The 18,193-nt window shown below is 38.6% G+C and overlaps 1 protein-coding gene across 1 annotated transcript in view; it reads right to left on the bottom strand.

The window, feature by feature from the left end:
* The window catches only part of LOC107587356 (ubiquitin-conjugating enzyme E2 G1), a 17,476-nt gene extending 2,887 nt beyond the window's left edge, over nucleotides 1-14,589 (bottom strand). Inside the window, exons 1-5 of the mRNA XM_016275115.1 lie at nucleotides 14,378-14,589; nucleotides 12,139-12,241; nucleotides 3,817-3,914; nucleotides 3,246-3,424; nucleotides 2,913-3,036 (exon numbers count right to left, since the gene is read on the bottom strand). Coding sequence (XP_016130601.1) covers nucleotides 2,950-3,036; nucleotides 3,246-3,424; nucleotides 3,817-3,914; nucleotides 12,139-12,241; nucleotides 14,378-14,423 — 513 coding nt within the window. The 5' untranslated portion in view covers nucleotides 14,424-14,589 and the 3' untranslated portion in view covers nucleotides 2,913-2,949. The remainder of the gene's footprint in view (nucleotides 1-2,912; nucleotides 3,037-3,245; nucleotides 3,425-3,816; nucleotides 3,915-12,138; nucleotides 12,242-14,377) is intronic.
* Between the last annotated feature and the right edge of the window lie 3,604 nt (nucleotides 14,590-18,193).

Genomic DNA, 18,193 nt, shown 5'->3' with positions numbered 1-18,193 from the left:
GAACACAGTTCATGCACGGAGCTCACTTCTAACAAGATGATCTGAATCAGGTGCGTTAACAAAGAGAGACGTGCAAAACATGCAGAGCGGGGGTACGCGAGGTCTGGGATTGAGAACCGCTGGTCTAGAACAATTCTTACCAATATAACACGACGTAGCTGGGCGCCGTGGACAGACGCCAAACGGCGACGCTGCGCTTCTTGTCCGGTGTGCGACCGCCTGAAATGCTGTTTTTTTCACCTCCGTGCCCAAACGTCTTTGTTTGGGCTTCTGAAAGCGGATGATATCAGGAAACAGTGGTTGCAATTTATGCAATTTATCCTGAGCATTATAACCCCAATTTGCTATTGTGTGCTGCGCATTTTACTGAGGACAGCTTCAACATCACGAGTCAGAAGTGCCGGATTCCCAAAAGCTTTTGTTGACAGACGGAGCAAGGGGGCGTGGCAGTACTGAAACACCGTCTAAGCTGTTCGCCAATCACAACACACTGGGACAGCTAACCAATCACAACACATTTTGTTTTTCGGAAGGTGGACCTTCATCAAAGCCGGAACTAATCGAGCCGTTTGTGCCAGCCTGGGGAGAAAGGTATTGTAATAATGTAAATTATGTGAAAAATAATGCGTTTTTCGAACCACCAAGCATGAGAGCATGTTCTAGTACACCACCAAAACAAAATCAAGACTTTGTAAAAGAGCATAATGGGACCCCTTTAAAAAAACTACATGAAAAAAAAAACCTGGTAAAAAGCAGCAGGGCTCCAGACTGTGACCATTTTTCCTGCTGGTGCGACTAATTTTTTTTTTTTAGAGGTTGCACTGGTGTGACTGCAAAATTTTAATAAAATTATATTTAAAATGAATGCACAGGCGATTTTGTTAACGGCGTATCCAGTCAGTCTCTGTTTTTATGCGAAACATCAAATGGCAAACGTAACTGAAAGCATAACGAAACCGCACTACTAGTTGGAACTGCACAGCGCTTGAGTGTAGTAGAGCCTGGTTTATACTCGCCGCGTGAGCACGAGCGCGAAGGTGCGCGCAGCAAAAATGATGCGAATATTGAGGAAACGATGGATGGGTTTCATGCTAAAGTAAAGTAAAAGACTGCTTCTTAAACCAGAGAAGGTGAACATGTTGGTATTCTTGTGGGGAAAAAAACATGCAAGCACTGTCACCGACAACAAGTTTAGTTTTACTTTTCTTTTTGTTTTCATTTTGAAAAGCTTGTTATCTTTGCCGTTTACCTCACGTTCCACTATGGAGGCTCGCTTTTATTTTATTTGATTCCTCAGTGTTTGTTAAACATACTGTAATTTATTAGTCGGTATATAATACAGCATGTGGTGTGTGCCATGCCTCATCTTATTCATTTTTGTTAATAATCATTTTGTAAGCTAGTTTGTCATTGTATCTTACCGTTTTATTGTTGTTGTGCTTTTTAATTAAGAAGAACAATGAATTCATCTTGAGTGTGTAGGTGTGTAGTAGGGGTTGCACCGACTAATCGACTTCAATGCTCTGCCATGACGCTTTAAGCTTGATGTCGACTAGTCGCTGGTCCTATAGAGGGCGCAACAGGATTAGAAATCTTTGAAGGACTTCCACATTTACGCTCCGTTTCCAAACAGTTCAAATGACAAATAAATGCATACTCTGAAAGCGCTCCACAAGACATGTGTGATTATATTACTGGATGCTCGAAATTGAATGGGAGAATGCACGTTTTAAACAGCTTATTGTACAGGTAAGTTAATCACTGTTCTAATCTAATGCGCTGCTGCACTGTAACGCACACACATAGGCTACAGACAGTAGCGCGTACATCACGCGCACAGAATCATTCAGCGCGGAAATGTATTGTCAACACTGTTCTGTGATTTCTCAGTAAAATAGCTTAGAAACTGAAAAGTTCAAGCATATATTTCTTAACTAAATCCCACAGCTTCACTACTAGTAGAGAGACGCTGCCAGGTATAATTAATTCACACACGCAATCGCTCTCTCACTAATGCATTCATATGAATGTAATCTTTACTGTGCTACTTTATCTGTATCTGATTTAGAATGAGCAGAAATCTCTGTGAAATATAACGACCCAAAGACAAAAGAACTGATAAGAAAAAAGCTGTTATAGGAGCAACAGCCGTGTGGGCAGCGCTGTGTCATATGCCATAGCTGTGCACAAGGTGTTTGTCACAGCTCCAGACTTATTTGTTCATTAATGACGTCATCAGCGACTAGTCGACTTCGACTCGACTTTCATCACATAAAAGTCGACTTCAAAAAATCAGAAGTCGTTCCCCTAGTGTGTAGATCTTTTCTTGTTAAAACATGACAACAAGATTGCGAATTCAAAAAGTGAAAGCACCCCAAGCCCGGCTTATAACACAGCAAAAGAGGAACTCCCGTTCACAAAAATCAAATCACAAATAATACTACTGATGAAAAAGAACGTGTTGCATGTTAATCACTTTCGTTTCCATAACTATAAACTATGATAAAAGTTAATCAGCATGCATTGATTAATCCCATGATGTAGCGCAAAATAAATAAATAAATAAAAAATACTGCGACCAAATCATGTGCTCGTGCGACCAACTGAGAAAGTTAGTCGCAAAAGCGCGACCAGTGGGAAGAATTAGTCTGGAGCCCTGAAAGTGTAAGTTAACATGCTAATAAAAAGCCAGTAGATCTACTCTAGTTCTACCCACATCCAGTCTGAACGTGGACTACTGCTGCCTTTCTCGAGGATAAAACCCCATTCAACTAAGGGGTAGCTTTAAAACCTGCAATAACAGTTCTTTGCATTTTCTGGCTCTGTGCTTGGGAGTTGTCAATCAAGTTGGGTGAAAAGATGGTCACAAGACTTTAGCAGTTAAGTGAATTGGTAAAAGTCCACTTGCTTACCCTGAAAATAGTGAAGCTACAAGCTGCTAGATGAATATCACTCAAAGGCAGTCTCTTGGCTCTTTCTTACACAGCGGGCAACTTTTCTTTTGAATTCACCATGTCTGTCTTCCCTCCACTCTTTCTGAAATATTAAATAGATAAAAATAAATGAATACAGGTAAAAAAAATAAAGGTTTTCAGATTAAATGCAATTTATCTAATTTATGACTACATTGAAAAGTGCATGCACACGATGGACTATGAAGCATATCTTATTCATTAAATATCTATTGATAAAACATCTATAGTCAGTCAAGTTCAGTAGGCTCAATAAGTGAGAATCAGACTTACTGCTGCATCAACGTTTGCAGGGGAATCTCCATTGGGGTCAGCTAGCATAGAGATGACGCTAATCATAATGGTCTCTACAGTGTGGATAGGGAGCCAGCGCTCTTCTGGTTTCTCATAGCCATATTTATCCTCCCCCGGTTCGTGCAATATCGAAATACAAACATCACCATTCTTGTCAACTGCAAACAATACAGAGTGAAGACATGATGTCAGTTATCTCAGAGCCTTACAGTTAACCACCTTTTCTGTTGCATTTAATTTAATAGACCACCATAAATCATAAATATGGTGGCTGAAAGCATTATTAAATTACCACTATAAATGGCTAACTATCACATAAGCTGAATTCACAATGCTAGGTGTTGGTGTAAGTTCAAGAGAGCGGCATTATCAATTCCAGAAAAATTACTGAGCACAGCTTAGAATCATGGATGTTTAAATTCTGTGGAAATCTACAAACAAAAAAAACTAAACAAAAAAGCTTCAACAAAGTCTTTTTTTACAAACATGGTTGATGAATACTGATATGAAAAAAAATGTAAAAGACCCAGTGGGATGAACCCATACTTACCATTTGGATGCCATATTTCTGTTATGAACTTCATTTTAGGAGGCCTGAGAGGATAGTCTTTGGGAAACGTAAGATGGGCTTTAAAGACACCACCTTCACTATAAACAGAAAAAACATAGCAGGTTTAAAGTGTTATTCAGCAGCAATATTGTGGTGGTACATTCTATCGACACAATGTATTAAAATGTTTTGCATATACAGAGGATATAGAAAAGAATCATACCCATTTAAAATAATCACTTTTTTTTTTGCTTTGCAGCCTGAAATGAAGACGGACACAGTTTTTGTTTTATTCAGTGTTATGAAAAGTGTCATGTATTTACCCAGTGCAACTTATAACATCCAAGTGAAAGATGTAACACCAACATGTCAGGAAAAAAAAAAAAAAAAAAAAAAAATCACTGAGTTGGAAAAAGGATCACCCCCTCCTAAAAATGACTTGTAAACTCAACCAGTTGTAGCTAATCACCATCTCAATGGCACACAAAGTCATTTGACTTTCAGCTGTGGTCATTTTGATTAGCTCAGCATGAAAAGAGCTTTCCTGGAGCATTTCAGTCCTTGGTAGTGCAACTAAAGCAAACAATCAACTATGGATGGCAAAGCTGTCAAAAGATCTCCGGGATAAAGTTGTGGACACTCACAAGTCAGGAGATGGATACAAAAAAAAAAAAAATCAAAAAGGCTTTATCAATGTCTAGAAGCACAGTGAAGTCTATTATTAAGTGGAAGGTATTTGGTACAACACAGTAGGGCTGGACGATATGTCAAAAATATCGTATCGATAATCGCCTTTAAAAATATTGCGATATCCGATAATATCGTCTACTTAAACCCCACCTCCACCACGCCCCGCCCCCACCGAGACAACACTGCAGACATGCACCATAAACACACACCATTTTTCAGTTTGGTCTTAATTATTGTGACAAAGTTTGGTTTTACTTTTCTTAGTTTGTGCTTAAAGGGGTCATATGATGCGATTTCAATTTTTCCTTTCTCTTTGGAGTGTTACAAGCTCTTGGTCCATAAAGACGATCTGTAAAGTTGCAAAGACTAAAGTCTCAAATCCAAAGAGATATTCTTTATAAAAGTTAAGAGTCAGCCACACCCCCCTAAAACGTCTCGTTCTAACACACCCCCACACACCAACGTCACTATCTGGGAAGATTTGCATAACGCCGCCCAAATCTTCACGCAAAGAAAGAAGGCGTAACTTTTATTCTCGCTGTAGTATTGTTGTTGCCGCCGCCATGTTGTGAAGGCGCTGTGTGTATCGTTGTGAAAGCGAAACTACTTTGTTTGGTCTTCCAAAAGAGGATGATATTGCTTCGTCATGCCTAGAGCTGATCCATGCTGGTCGCTGAGGAAATACTTCAACTTCACGCTGTGGATCGCCGGATCGGCTTTCACCGTGGACGAACAATTTGTTGCCACAGGCATCACAATATGGTAAGGGACGTAACATTTCTGTCACACGCTTGAGGAATTCGGCCAATCACAACGCACTGGATAGCTGGCCAATCAGAGCACACCTCACTTTTTCAGACCGATGAGCTTTGTAAAAATCGACATGTTTCAGTAAGGCGGGGGATAGAGGAGAAACAATAATGTACAGTATGTGGAAAATAATGTGTTTCTTGAACCTTAAACCGCATAAACATTTCATTACACCAAATAATGTTCTTTTTAGCAGCATCATATGACCCCTTTAAGCTAACAGAAAACATTAGTGTTGCTGTTATTTTGGTGTTGCTAATAATTTCCACGCTGTATCAAATTTGTGTTTGAAATGAATTTCGTTTTGTGAGGAGAACTGTTTTAAGTTCATCGTGGTGAAGTTGGACATTCTGGGCGGTGACTGTAAGAATGATAAATGCATGTTAATGTCATATAATAATGTCTTGAATAAAATATGCATATTTTCTGATGTTTCTCTTTCTTTTTGGCATTATTGCCCGTGTAGACACATTTCATGATGGTAAGTTTAATTTCCTTAATTATAACAATTGCAGCGTTGTTTTTAAACTTGTAGTCAAGCTATAACTTATTTGATATTTATCATGTATGACTAAAATCATGCAGGGATTAAAAATGAATTCCGAGCAAAAACGTTAAGGTTTTTTTCCCCACTTTCTGGTAGCCTACTAGTTCGGAGTGCTCTTTCGGCCCGTTTTTAACAAAATAAAAATAACTGCTTTATTTAATTAGAAGCAGGGTAATTTAAATTTCATTTTTATATTGAAATTTATCATTTTTATTTTAGTAATCAAAAAACAATGCCCACAATACAATATTCAGTGTTGGGCTGCCGAAACTCCAAACACATGCATGTTGAGGGGTGAGTTGAGAAGTCTAATGTCTTCATCCGTTTGCAACAAAACTTTATAGTTTTGTTGCAAATGAATTAAGAATTTATAGTGCTATATCTCAGCTTAATTAAACAATTATATTGTATACACGGTTTACAAAATCTGTAAAAATATTGCACTGAAATAATTTGCGTATTTTAATTATACCTGTCATGTTTGTGGTTTTTCATCATTATACAGTCTGTTTAAATAAATATTCAGAAACACACGCAGTGCTACTTTGTCTTTTTTCTGTTTAACGTTTATTAAACTGCAGCTCAAAATAGAATAGGCCTATACCCTAAATAAGGATAAATTATATTGGAACACATCTCCAAAAATAATCACATACACAGATGCACGTTGCCATTACAGTAGTCAGCACTGAACAACAGACAAATAAAATATAAACTGAGGTTACAAAAGTGATTCAGTCAAGATCAGTGAGGGATTTTCTTTTCTTTTGTTCTTTGATTAACATTATAATGACTGGCGGCAGCGGCTGCTCTCAATGCATGGATTTAATACACCCTAGTTTTCTTTCTCAACTCTTTACGTTCACTTAAACATAACTGATTGTATTTATGGGATATTTTGATATAATTCTGTGTGTATTTGTCCATTCGAATGTGTAAGAACACGAGAAAGAGAGCTCAGTCCAGTGTTTGCGTATATAAGAGGCGGCTTTTGTACATGCGCTTTGAGTGTGTGTGTGTGTGTGTGCAGCACAGAAAACAGTGCGGGAGTGCAGAAGTGAGTTCTATTTAGTCTTCTTGCAGTTGAATCTTTTGAAATCACAATAAATGCATCATATCGCCCAGCCCTACAACACAGACCCTCCCTGGATCAGGACGTCGCTCCTAACTGGATGAAAGAGCAGGAGGAAACTGGTCAGACAGGCCACCAAGAGGCCTACAGCAACTCTGAAGCAGTTGCAGTAATTTATGACAAAGAGTGGTCTTTCGTGTGCATGTGACAACAATATCATAAATTCTTCACAAATGTGGCTTGTATGGGAAGGTTGCAAGAAAAAACCCACTCCTTAGAGGCTTCCACCCACTCAAGCTTTGTCAAAACACACCTTGAAGATTCTGAGGCAGATGAGACTAAAATTTTATTATTTGGCCTCAACACCAAACAACATGTCAGGTGCAGTGCTTCTTACAGGTTTGAAATATACTTGCGGTGGTAGTCAGGTGGAAAATCCTATTACCCACGGCACAAAAAAGCTCTACTACATGTGACAAATAACAAATAATGTGTGATTTTTAACAATATTTGGTAACACTTTATTTTAAGGTGTCCTTGTTACACGTTACATGTACTTACTATTATAATAATTAATTATGCATAATTACATGCAAGTAACCATAACTCTAACCATATAGTAAGTACATGTAGTTAATTAATATTACTCAGTACTTAAATGTATAATTACACCGTAACAAGGACACCTTAAAATAAAGTGTAACCCAATATTTTTTATTTATTGAAATTCATTTCAATTACATGGGCTACTATTACATTGAATTATTACATACTCGTACTATGCGTCATTATCCACTGTAATTATGCAAAATTACAGCATTTAAATGGTAGCGTTCTCCTTGCTTTGTCATATAGTGTCTCTCTCAGTGAATGGGACACAGATTTTACTGATACTAGTAAAATCGATATACTGAACGTGTCAAATAATGTTCTTTGACTTTTCTTCCTGTGGGCAAGCATTCCAGCCAGAAACTACAATAGTTTACTATGAATTAAATGGAAATTATATTAAATACAATTTATTACACGGCTCTGTGGAATACTTGATTCTGATTGGTCAGTCGCAACATTCCAAGGTATGCTATTCCTCGATAACAACCGGTAAAAGCTAATAACACAGGCTCATCCGGGTAACAGCAGTCAGCACTGTACTCCTGCTTGAACTATTTTTTCTTGGTGGAAGCTTTGCGTTTGTTTAGCTAATAAAATATTAAAACTTGATTCATAATGGTGTACAATTATTTAATTATGTCATCCTGGTATCGCTGACTCGCTCTCGTTTCATACAAACGCAGCTGCTGCCATTTTGCTACGATTGTTTTGTACGCTGTAATGGATTATAAGAGAACTAACAAACTGGTAAGGTTTTAAAACATTTTCGTCTTAATTCTTTTATTGCCTTAATTATTTTTGTGGTGAAATGTTGTGTAATAAGTGGTTTGACTGCACCGTTTCCCTTAAATGTCAGTCTAGTTTGAATTTGCCGCTTGCTTGAAACTGCTGTCTTCGCGGAAGCTTTGCGTTCAAATATTTCAACTCAAATCAATATTTTGCGTCTAATTATTTACTTATGTGGCAAGTAGCCGTGTAATAAGCGGGATAACGTACATCCAGCCGGTTGTTATCTCAGAATAAACCCCTTCAGGCTGATACAAGACCCCTCAGCGTCGGGGTTTATTCGGAGATAACAACCGGCTGGATGTACATTATCTTTTACTTATTGTGTAACCAAAATACCAATAATGCCCAGAAAAATAAAGCATTACTTTTAATTATAAACAAGCCTGAAATACAATGGGATTCTTATTTTGAAATGTCTATACTATATTTTATCCTTCAGATGAGAGATAAAACATGCATTCTTACATCCATCTAAATCGTGTTTTATAAAGGTCATTAAGTAGATATTGTCATAATCAGGGGTGTGAAGTAACGAATTACAAATACTCACGTTACAGTAATTAAGTAGTTTTTATCAGTAATTGTACTTTGAGTAGTTTAAAAAATGTGTACTTTTACTTGAGTACATTTTAAGTGATGTATCGGTACTTTTACTCCGCTATTTTCCTCCGTTTGTGGTCGTTACATGCTTATTTTAATTTTATTTTTATCAATCAACGTGATTCGATAGAGAGAGAGAGATAGTAATAGGTCTCCCGCCAACTGTTTATCATGGCTGCTGGAAGTGCTTTCTTCAAGCATCAATTCAGTCGCATCTTCCTCTAACTTAATATGTTAAGGTAAATTTCGGATTTCTGCTTACTAAATGATTTGTATATATGCTTGCCTATCTACACAGCCTGAAATTTGGCGTGAGGTTGCGGGTATTGCATACAGTGTTAACTCCCGCAAGAGCCACGTTCTGTAAATTCCCACTCACTTATGAAACTCGCGATCTGCGCTGCCTCGTCTCTCTCTCGCGTGCGTTCTGCAGCAGTCACTTGGATAAGTCGTCGTTGTTGCTTATTGAACTTTGATGAGTTTGAGCGCGTGATTCGTGCTGTGAAAAAGTATGTTGGAAACACAAATTGAGGACCAATCTGCACCTTATTGATGACCAGTTGCGTTAATATAGGCTACTGCATCTGTGCCAGTGCGTGATGTAATAAAACTGCAGCTCGTTAATAAACCTTTTTTTTTTTTTTTACTTTTTTTAAAAATTCATTTTAGACAACCTGCCTTCATTTAGCAAGTGCACTCGCGCATAAACAATTTTCAAGTTCAAAACATTTTGGTCCATTCAGTTGTGGATGCTGCCGATTCACCGAGACCGCCGCGGCTCAGCAAAGAGAGATGCGTGTGTGTGTTTTCCTTTGAAAAAGATGCTGAACTATGAGTTTCTAATGGTGTTTGTATTTGCACTGTTCTAAATGTTAATATTTTATGTGCAACAACAGCATGCGGTCTCCGTGGCCTTACACATGATTTTAAATAAATTTTTTCAAACTTTATGATTTAAATGGGGATGATTGTACTGAGAATAACTTTAATCTTTTCTTCGACTGAATACTGTTTCCTTGCTGTTTTGATGTATTTTAAAGAGTTGGCAATCAAAATTAAAACTGCTGGATGATAGATATTCTTCATTCTTTATGACAAACAAGATAATGTGAATTACAGAATGTACAACGTTTATAAAAGGTATCAATGGCAGTGTACAGCGTAATTATGAGGGGGTAGAATCCACAGCTCAGTACTCACTACTCAATACTCATGAGTACTTTTAAATAGGCTACTCTTTTACTCTTACTCAAGTAGTTTTTTGGACAAGTACTTTTACTCTACTCACACTACATTTTTTGGAAGGTAATGGTACTTTTACTTGAGTATATTTTTTCAGTACTCTTTCCACCACTGGTCATAATTTAACTCGAGTTCATAAGCAATCGCTTGGCATAAATGTGCGCTATTCACGGATTGAGAATCACTTTGAAGCAGTTTGAAGCTGCGCAACAGCACCGCCTTGTGAAACTGCAACGTGCAGTGCTCTTTTTTTTTTTAATGAAATCCTAGCATTTCGAAGTTTAATAATCAATAGACTGTACCGTGATTTATGTTTTTCCATCCCCAAAATATAAGACGTCTTAAAATGATCAAGACGTTTGTTTTACCATTTCATATATTGAAGACTTTTTATGATATTAAATTTAAGAACATTTAGCTTTATTCGCACACATCTTTTTTTTTGGTCGCAAAAGCACCCACACTTTTAGTATTAACATTTTGGGCGGATAAAAAAAAAAAAAAAGTATAACAGGGTAAAATTAATAAAAGCAAAAATCTTTCTCCAAATATACTTGGGCGGCTGTTAATATGCCTGGGTGGCCCATCCAAGGAAAGTCTTGTGGGAAACACTGCTGGCGGAAATCCACTACAGCTCACCATCCATAACAGCATTCCTACAGTAAAGCATGGAGGCGGTGATATCCTGTTATTGGGGTTTTCTCTGCAGCAGGGACTGAAGCACTTGTCAGGATAGAAGGAAAAATGGATGGGGCAAAATACCGTCAAATTCTTAAGGAAAATCTGCTGCCTTCTGCCAGAAGGTTGTCAAAGAGAAGAAGGTTTATCTTCCAACATGACAATGACCCAAAGCACACAGCAAAACTGACCACACAGTGGTTGAAGAGAAAAAGATGAATGTCCTTGCATGGCCTAGTCAGAGCCCAGACTTAAACCCTATTGAAAATCTGTGGAATGACTTGAAGACTGCAGTCCACAAACTCTCACCATCAAATTGAACTGAACTTGAGCAGTTCTGCAGAGAAGAGTGGGCAAATATTGCAAAGTCTAGATGTGCAAAGTTAGTCGAGACAAAGACATATCCCAACAGACTAAAGGCTGTAATTAAAGTAAAAGGTGGTTCAACAAAATACTGACACAAGAGGGCGATCCCTTTTCCAACTCAGTGATTCTGTTTTTCTATTTCTTCCTGACATGTTGGTGTTATTTCTTTCACTTGGATGTTATAAGTTGCACTGAGTAAAAACAGCTGGATAAATCAAAAACTGTGTCCGTCTTCATTTCAGGCTGCAAAGCAACAAAATGTGATTGTTTTAAAGGAGGGTGATTCTTTTCTATACCCACTGTAACATATCAACCACAATCTGGCTGTCATCTGCCATGGGGCAACCTGTTTTAAAGTGAAGTGAAATAAATTCTGTCATTATTTACTCACGTTGTTGCTAACCTATGTGACTTTTCTTCCAAGTAACAAATTTTGAATAACTGTACTCACACTTCATGAGTGAATGATCAGATAATTTCCATTTCTGTTTTAAAGGAGTAGTTCACTTCCAGAATTAAAATTCTGTCATCATTTACTCATCCTCCACTTGTTCCAAACCTGAATGAACTTCTTTTTTCCGTTGAACACAAAAGATACTAACATTTGTCAAAATATCCGAACAGTTGATGGACACCATTGACTTCCATAGTATTTTTTTTTCCTACTATGGAAGTCAATGGTGCCCATCAACTGTTCGGACACCAACATTTTTCAAAATATCTTCTTTTGTGTTCACCAGAAGAAAGAAACTCATACAGATCTGGAACAAGTGGAGGGCGAGCAAATGATGACATTATTTTCATCCTGGAAGTGAACTACTCCTGTAATTCATCCTTTAACTGATGGCTCATAAAAACGTAAGTTTAGTAAGTACTTACGTGACATGGCATTTAATAAGACATCAAAAAGACTTACTAGAGTGTATCAGGAGGACCGATTATTAGCACTTCCCATCTGTAGAGGTCATTATCATCTATCAAACCGGCTGAGAAACCTTCCACTGGATTTTTATTCAGTTCTGTCAGGAAAATAGGACAAAGATACTGATTAGCCATTTTATATGACAAAGTGAAAAGCAATTTGCCTTTTTGTTATCAGATCAACCAACTGAGTCTGAAGCCAAAGAACATTGGCCTATCGGTGTATCTCGTCTCAGACGCTCTGTCTGAACTTTTGTGTTCTTACAAAAGAGAGCAAAACTAAAATCACTGGACCACCTTGTTGACCAACACAAGCTGACAGTTGGGCAATCCAGTCATATAGATATTATGAGCACATGAAGACCGTCTGGTATTCTTACTAAGCTCCTCTACTCTGTGACACAGCAGGACAAGACAGAGTCTTTCACTGCAGTCTGACTCTTAATAAATGACTCAATTTAAATCACATTTACAACAAACCTAATCTCAATGTTATAGCACTGATTCATGTTTTCGTTGCATAGAAACACCATTCAAGTATTCTTATGGGCCGCTTGCACCAAAGAAAATAATTATAACATTTTAACAAACATTGCAATTATATGAGAATAAGTCCACACCACAACAACACAGAAACTATATCATTGGAATCATTTTCAGAACATTTTTTCCAGCTGATGAATGATAAAAGCATTGACAACCAATCAGAATCCACCCGACTTTAAAGAGCTTGAGCATGTAAAGCAGCAGATGGCATAACTGCAGTGTGCGCTTGTAATAAGCGAAACGTTATTGTGGACACTAATATAGTTATCTTGATAGTTATGGTTCTTGTTATAAACAGGCCTTAACTTCCGACACATGAAGTTAAAATCTCACACAAGTTGTGCCCACATTTTCCTGGCCTGTATCTTTACAATCCTGCATAATAGATGTTGTGATGCTTTTGTTCCCTCAGAGGGTTCACTGAGTTTAGAACAAGGCCGATGAGTTCACCATGCTGGTCCTGCAGAAAGGAGACAACCAAAACAACCCTGATTCCCTGAAACAGTCAATCAGCCACAAGACCACCACAGAACCTGATGCCATGACAGGCCCGGGGTGCCGCTCACCCTGCCGACCCTTGGAAAGAAACAGGCGAGTTGCCTCTATGCGTGTGTAAGAGGAGTAATTTGGGGGGGGGGGTTGCTTGAGCCGTCTATGGCGCAATCAGACAGCTGTCATATACCGAATCATTTTTAAACATGGCCTGATATGTACATCAGGTTTAAATCAAGAACTCACGTAATCTGCTTAGTTTGACCCCTTTACAACAAATTCACTTCACTGGCTGCACTGCGCAAATGGGGCCCAGTGAAGAAATCCTCCTCTGGCTTGAGCTGAGTAAAGCTGACACTCACGGATCATGTTGCTCAGTGTGTACTGGACAAAGAAAGGGAGAAACGAACTAATAACAGCATATTTCGTAAACTAGCAATAAATAAAATAAAGAGAGTGAGAGGTTGGTGTTAAACGCCTATGTACATGTATTACGACAATATAGTTGGACTAGGGGTCTCTAATTCTCGCTGTACCGGTGTGCTGGTGTTCAAGCAGCAGCCATCAAAGTTAGCTTAGCCAGCCTTGAAAAACAAAGGGATTTGATCACCCCGCTGTGGGTACATGGCACACAATGTACGGCTTATAAATCTCACCTTTGAGCCTTGTGATAACAATTTTGGTTTGACGTATCACGATAAGATGGTGAACGGAAACGGAGCCAATGACAGAGTTTCTCTGCGTTAACGAGACGATATACCGACTGCTGCTGGTGCGCCTCTGTAAATTCGTCCGGACACAGATGTCAAAACACGGGCTAGCCGACTGCGAACGGCCCCGCCGGTGTGATACGGACGGAACTGCCTGACATTTATACATGTACGTCAACAAAATGAATAAAATCACAAGAATGTATGCGTATTGTTATTTTAATTGCATCTTAACGGCTCTCGGATTCATATTCAATCGTTAGTTGTACCAAAATAGCATTTAAAAATAACAAAAGACAGCAGGAGTTAGCCTTTAGCCGGGTATTTTAGCTGCTAACTCGCTAACGAATGCTTTAAGATAAATACAGCGCTCGTTAGCAGCTAAACAACGGCTAACGGCTAACACCTCCGTCTCGACTGCATTGGCAGGCTAAAATGTTCACCGGTTCGTTAGCCTGGTTTTGCCAACAGCCTTTGAAAAATTACCTGCTAGCTGTCTTCTGAGTAACAGTGCTGACTGGGGCTCCGTCATGTTTTTATAAGTTATATTCTAGGTTGTTCACTTCGCTAAGGAGAAAATATGTTTGAATTTGCTTGCTCGTCTTTCCGTCTCTGCTCTAGTCAGTTTTACTCAACATTCTAATCCGGTGTGCGCATGCGCTCTGCTCTCTGTGAGGCCGCGAGGAGAGAGCGCTCCTGGGATACTTATGGGCAGAGGATTCGCGCTGTCTCAAACACATACACGTATTAATGATAACAAGCAGCAATGGCTTTGACTGCGAAATGTCGTACTTTATGTTAGCACTTCAGTGTCGTTGTTGAATCAACAACAACATTGTTGACAAATACACGCAGAAAATGATAAAAGACATTTCAGTTATTGAGTACGTGCATATTTGTGCATCATTATAGCTTAATGCTGTAACTAGTTTGATTACGCATTTAATATTTGTTTAGTTTTTGCAAGTGCCAGTTTCAGTGAAAAGTTTTTGATTTTATGTAAAGCACAGTGTTACTCATCCACTAGGTGACAGTAAAGAGTAATAAATCTAGTTTACAGTTTTTCTGAATTGCTAAAACACATTTCTTAAAACCATCACTTATTTTCTCAAAACCTAAAACAACTAATCCAAACCTTAAAATTCACAGAAATCACAGAACCACTGTCTCTTCTGGCAAAATCAAACAATCGCTTCAAAACCATTTCACCTGTACTCAAAATCAAACAAAGCTTTAAAATCATACACAAATTAGTCAATAATACACACACTACAGATCATTCATTAGACACTACATCAAAAAATTGAGAACACAGTGTCCAGTGCATGTAGTTACAAAAAATGTGTATTGTATTTAGTAAATATTTTGCAATAAACACACACACACACACACACACACAAATCAGTTTGGTGAATAAATATATAGAGAATATACCAAAAAAAACATTTACTCTCAAAAAGGAACACACACACACAAACAAACAAACAAAAGAAAGACCTAAGTTTGGTGCATACAGTATATACACATGCATGCATACATACACACATATGAATCAGAGGACTTCATCTACTGTACATTGCAGGCAGGCAATGGGGGAAAACCCCTCTGGTGTTGGTGGATCCAGCCTTGACAAGACAGCACGTTTCTGTCACCACAGGCCAGTTCTTCCACCCTAACGGGGTAGTCTTGCAATTCTACACAAGATTCTCTTCCACTCTTCTTTTGCTGTTCTTTTGAACGTTCCAACTGATTATGGTGGCCACATGCAGAGAATCTGCTCAATTTAGGTTGAACTCTTTGTACTGCCTCGGTCATTCCATGCACTAGAACATTGTCTATCACAGTAGCACTGATTTAATCTGAAATGAGTGTTCTTGGTCATGCTCTTCCTCGTCCTCCTCTTCCTCCACCTCTTATATGCACTCTTCCATACCTCTCAGGTTGATGGATGCACCCATGCCATCTGTGCAATTTGAACTGGCTTATATTTGGTACATTCATATATTTAGAAACAAGTGTGAACAGTTTTGAATTATTGTTTGTAAACGGTGACAACCGTGTTGCAGTTGTGCTTAACTTTTGCATTCTTGTGTTTACGGTTTTGCATCACAAGGTTATCATGGTGCAAATTGCATTTTAGTGAGTGAGAATGAGTTTAGAATTTTGCTAAAAGAGTGCATGAGATCTGCAAACAGTGTCTAAACTGCCTGAACTTGTTTAAGGTTTTGCTGAAAGAGTGATTTATTTGACAGTTTGGTTTAGGCTATTGAGAATTTGGTTTAGAGAATGGGGTTTAGTGTCTTAGCAAATGTGAAAAACTGTAATGTCTTGATTCAACATTTTTTACTGGCATGATGTACTAAGTGACATTTACTACAAATGACAAGATGCATCCTCTCCCCACTGCTCTTCTCCCTGTACACCAAAGACTGCACCTCTAAAGACCCCTCTGTCAAGCTCCTGAAGTTTGCAGACGACACCACACTCATCGGCCTCATTCAGGACGGTGACGAGTCTGCTTACAGTCAGGAGGTTAAAGAGCTGGCTGTCTGGTGCAGTCTCAACAACCTGGAGCTCAACACGCTCAAAACTGTGGAGATGATAGTGGACTTCAGGAGGAACCACCCTGCTCTTCCCCCACTCACCATCATGGACAGCACTGTGACTGCAGTGGAGTCATTCAGGTTCCTGGGCACCACTATCTCTCAGGACCTGAAGTGGGACACTCACATTGACTCCATTGTGAAAAAGGTCCAGCAGAGGTTGTACTTCCTTCGCCAGCTGAGGAAGTTCAACCTGCCACAGGAGCTGCTGAAACAGTTCTACTCCGCCATTATTGAATCTGTCCTCTGCACTTCAATAACTGTCTGGGTCAGCTCAGCTACCAAATCTGTCCTCAGAAGACTACAGAGGGTAGTCCGGACTGCTGAGCGAATCCTTACAAAGTACAACCCTCCCTTTTCTCCAAGAACTGTACTCATCCAGAGTAAGCAAAAGGGCTGGCAAAATCACTCTGGACCCCTCACATCCAGCACACTCCCTCTTTGAACTGTTGCCATCTGGTCGATGCCACAGAGCACTGAGCACCAGAACGACCAGACACAGGAACAGTTTCTTCCCTCAGGCCATCCATCTCATGAACACTTGACAATAACTGTGGAACACACACTATTTATTCACTCATACACTTATTTATCTAACACACATACTCAGTCTACATTTCAATTTGCACATAATATACCTGTACATAAAACTGTCTATTGTTATATACCTGTACATACAATTGTCGATTTGTATATTTTGTATTCCTTATTTTACTTGTTCTATTTTTTATTTTTTATTTATTTTTATTTTTTATTATCTGTGTTTTTTTGTTCTGTCACTGTCATTCTGTTACACTGTGGAGCTTCTGTCACGAAAACAAATTCCTCGTATGTGTAAACATACCAGGCAATAAAGCTCATTCTGATTCTGATTCTGATTTTGAATGGTGACTGTTTGTTTCAGTTCGTTTTAAACTTGATGTTTCTGAATTACTGATTGGCCTAAATGTAATTTTCCAAAACCCACCGTGCTTTATTATAACCGCATTGCTGAGTTATAACACACCACAACCTACATTTATTTATTTATTTTTTCATTGAAATCAGCAATACAGGAAAGATTTGGTGACAGGTCACTGTGCTCACTGTACACAAACACATGCGATGACACTCAGTAAGTGGTCTTAGAGAACACGGAGGCCAGTGTTGTGTTACTTATGGAACAATGTATATACAGTGGCTTTTTTTTAGAGAAGTTGTTAGGCAGATTATTTCCCAAGAAGGACAACGTTATGCATAATCTGGACAGCAGAATATGACATCTTAAGTTTCACAATTCAGCACGAAACCTTGTAAAGAAGCTTAACAACAAAATGACAAATTATCAAGAGTCTAGATTAGACTGACCCAAAAGAAAGTCAATAGAGACTCTCACTGCCAAGATATCGCCAGTAAACATGATTATGGCTTATCTATATTCATCTATCTATGCAAGAATATGAACTGTTTACTGTATAAAACAAGGGTCATAAACTTCAGTTAAACAACCAATACAAGATTAGGTTACAATAGAAGAATTCCCTGACTGCATGGAGTTAATTTTCAAGCAGCTTTGTTTGTCAGACCTTTGTCCTGGTGTTCAGAGCATTACTGTGAAGCATAATGCCAAAAGCCCTGGCAGATCTGGGTAACAGATCGGTGTGAAGCAGAAAGTATGAAGAGAGCATGGAATCGAAAATCTACTGGTTTGTGGTCTATA

The sequence above is a fragment of the Sinocyclocheilus grahami genome, unplaced genomic scaffold (genome assembly GCF_001515645.1).
Source record: "Sinocyclocheilus grahami isolate Dianchi unplaced genomic scaffold, SAMN03320097.WGS_v1.1 scaffold92.1, whole genome shotgun sequence".
In the NCBI taxonomy this organism is placed as follows: domain Eukaryota; kingdom Metazoa; phylum Chordata; class Actinopteri; order Cypriniformes; family Cyprinidae; genus Sinocyclocheilus; species Sinocyclocheilus grahami.
Note: the sequence above shows the minus strand (reverse complement) of the source record. Positions and strands in the feature narration are given on the sequence as shown.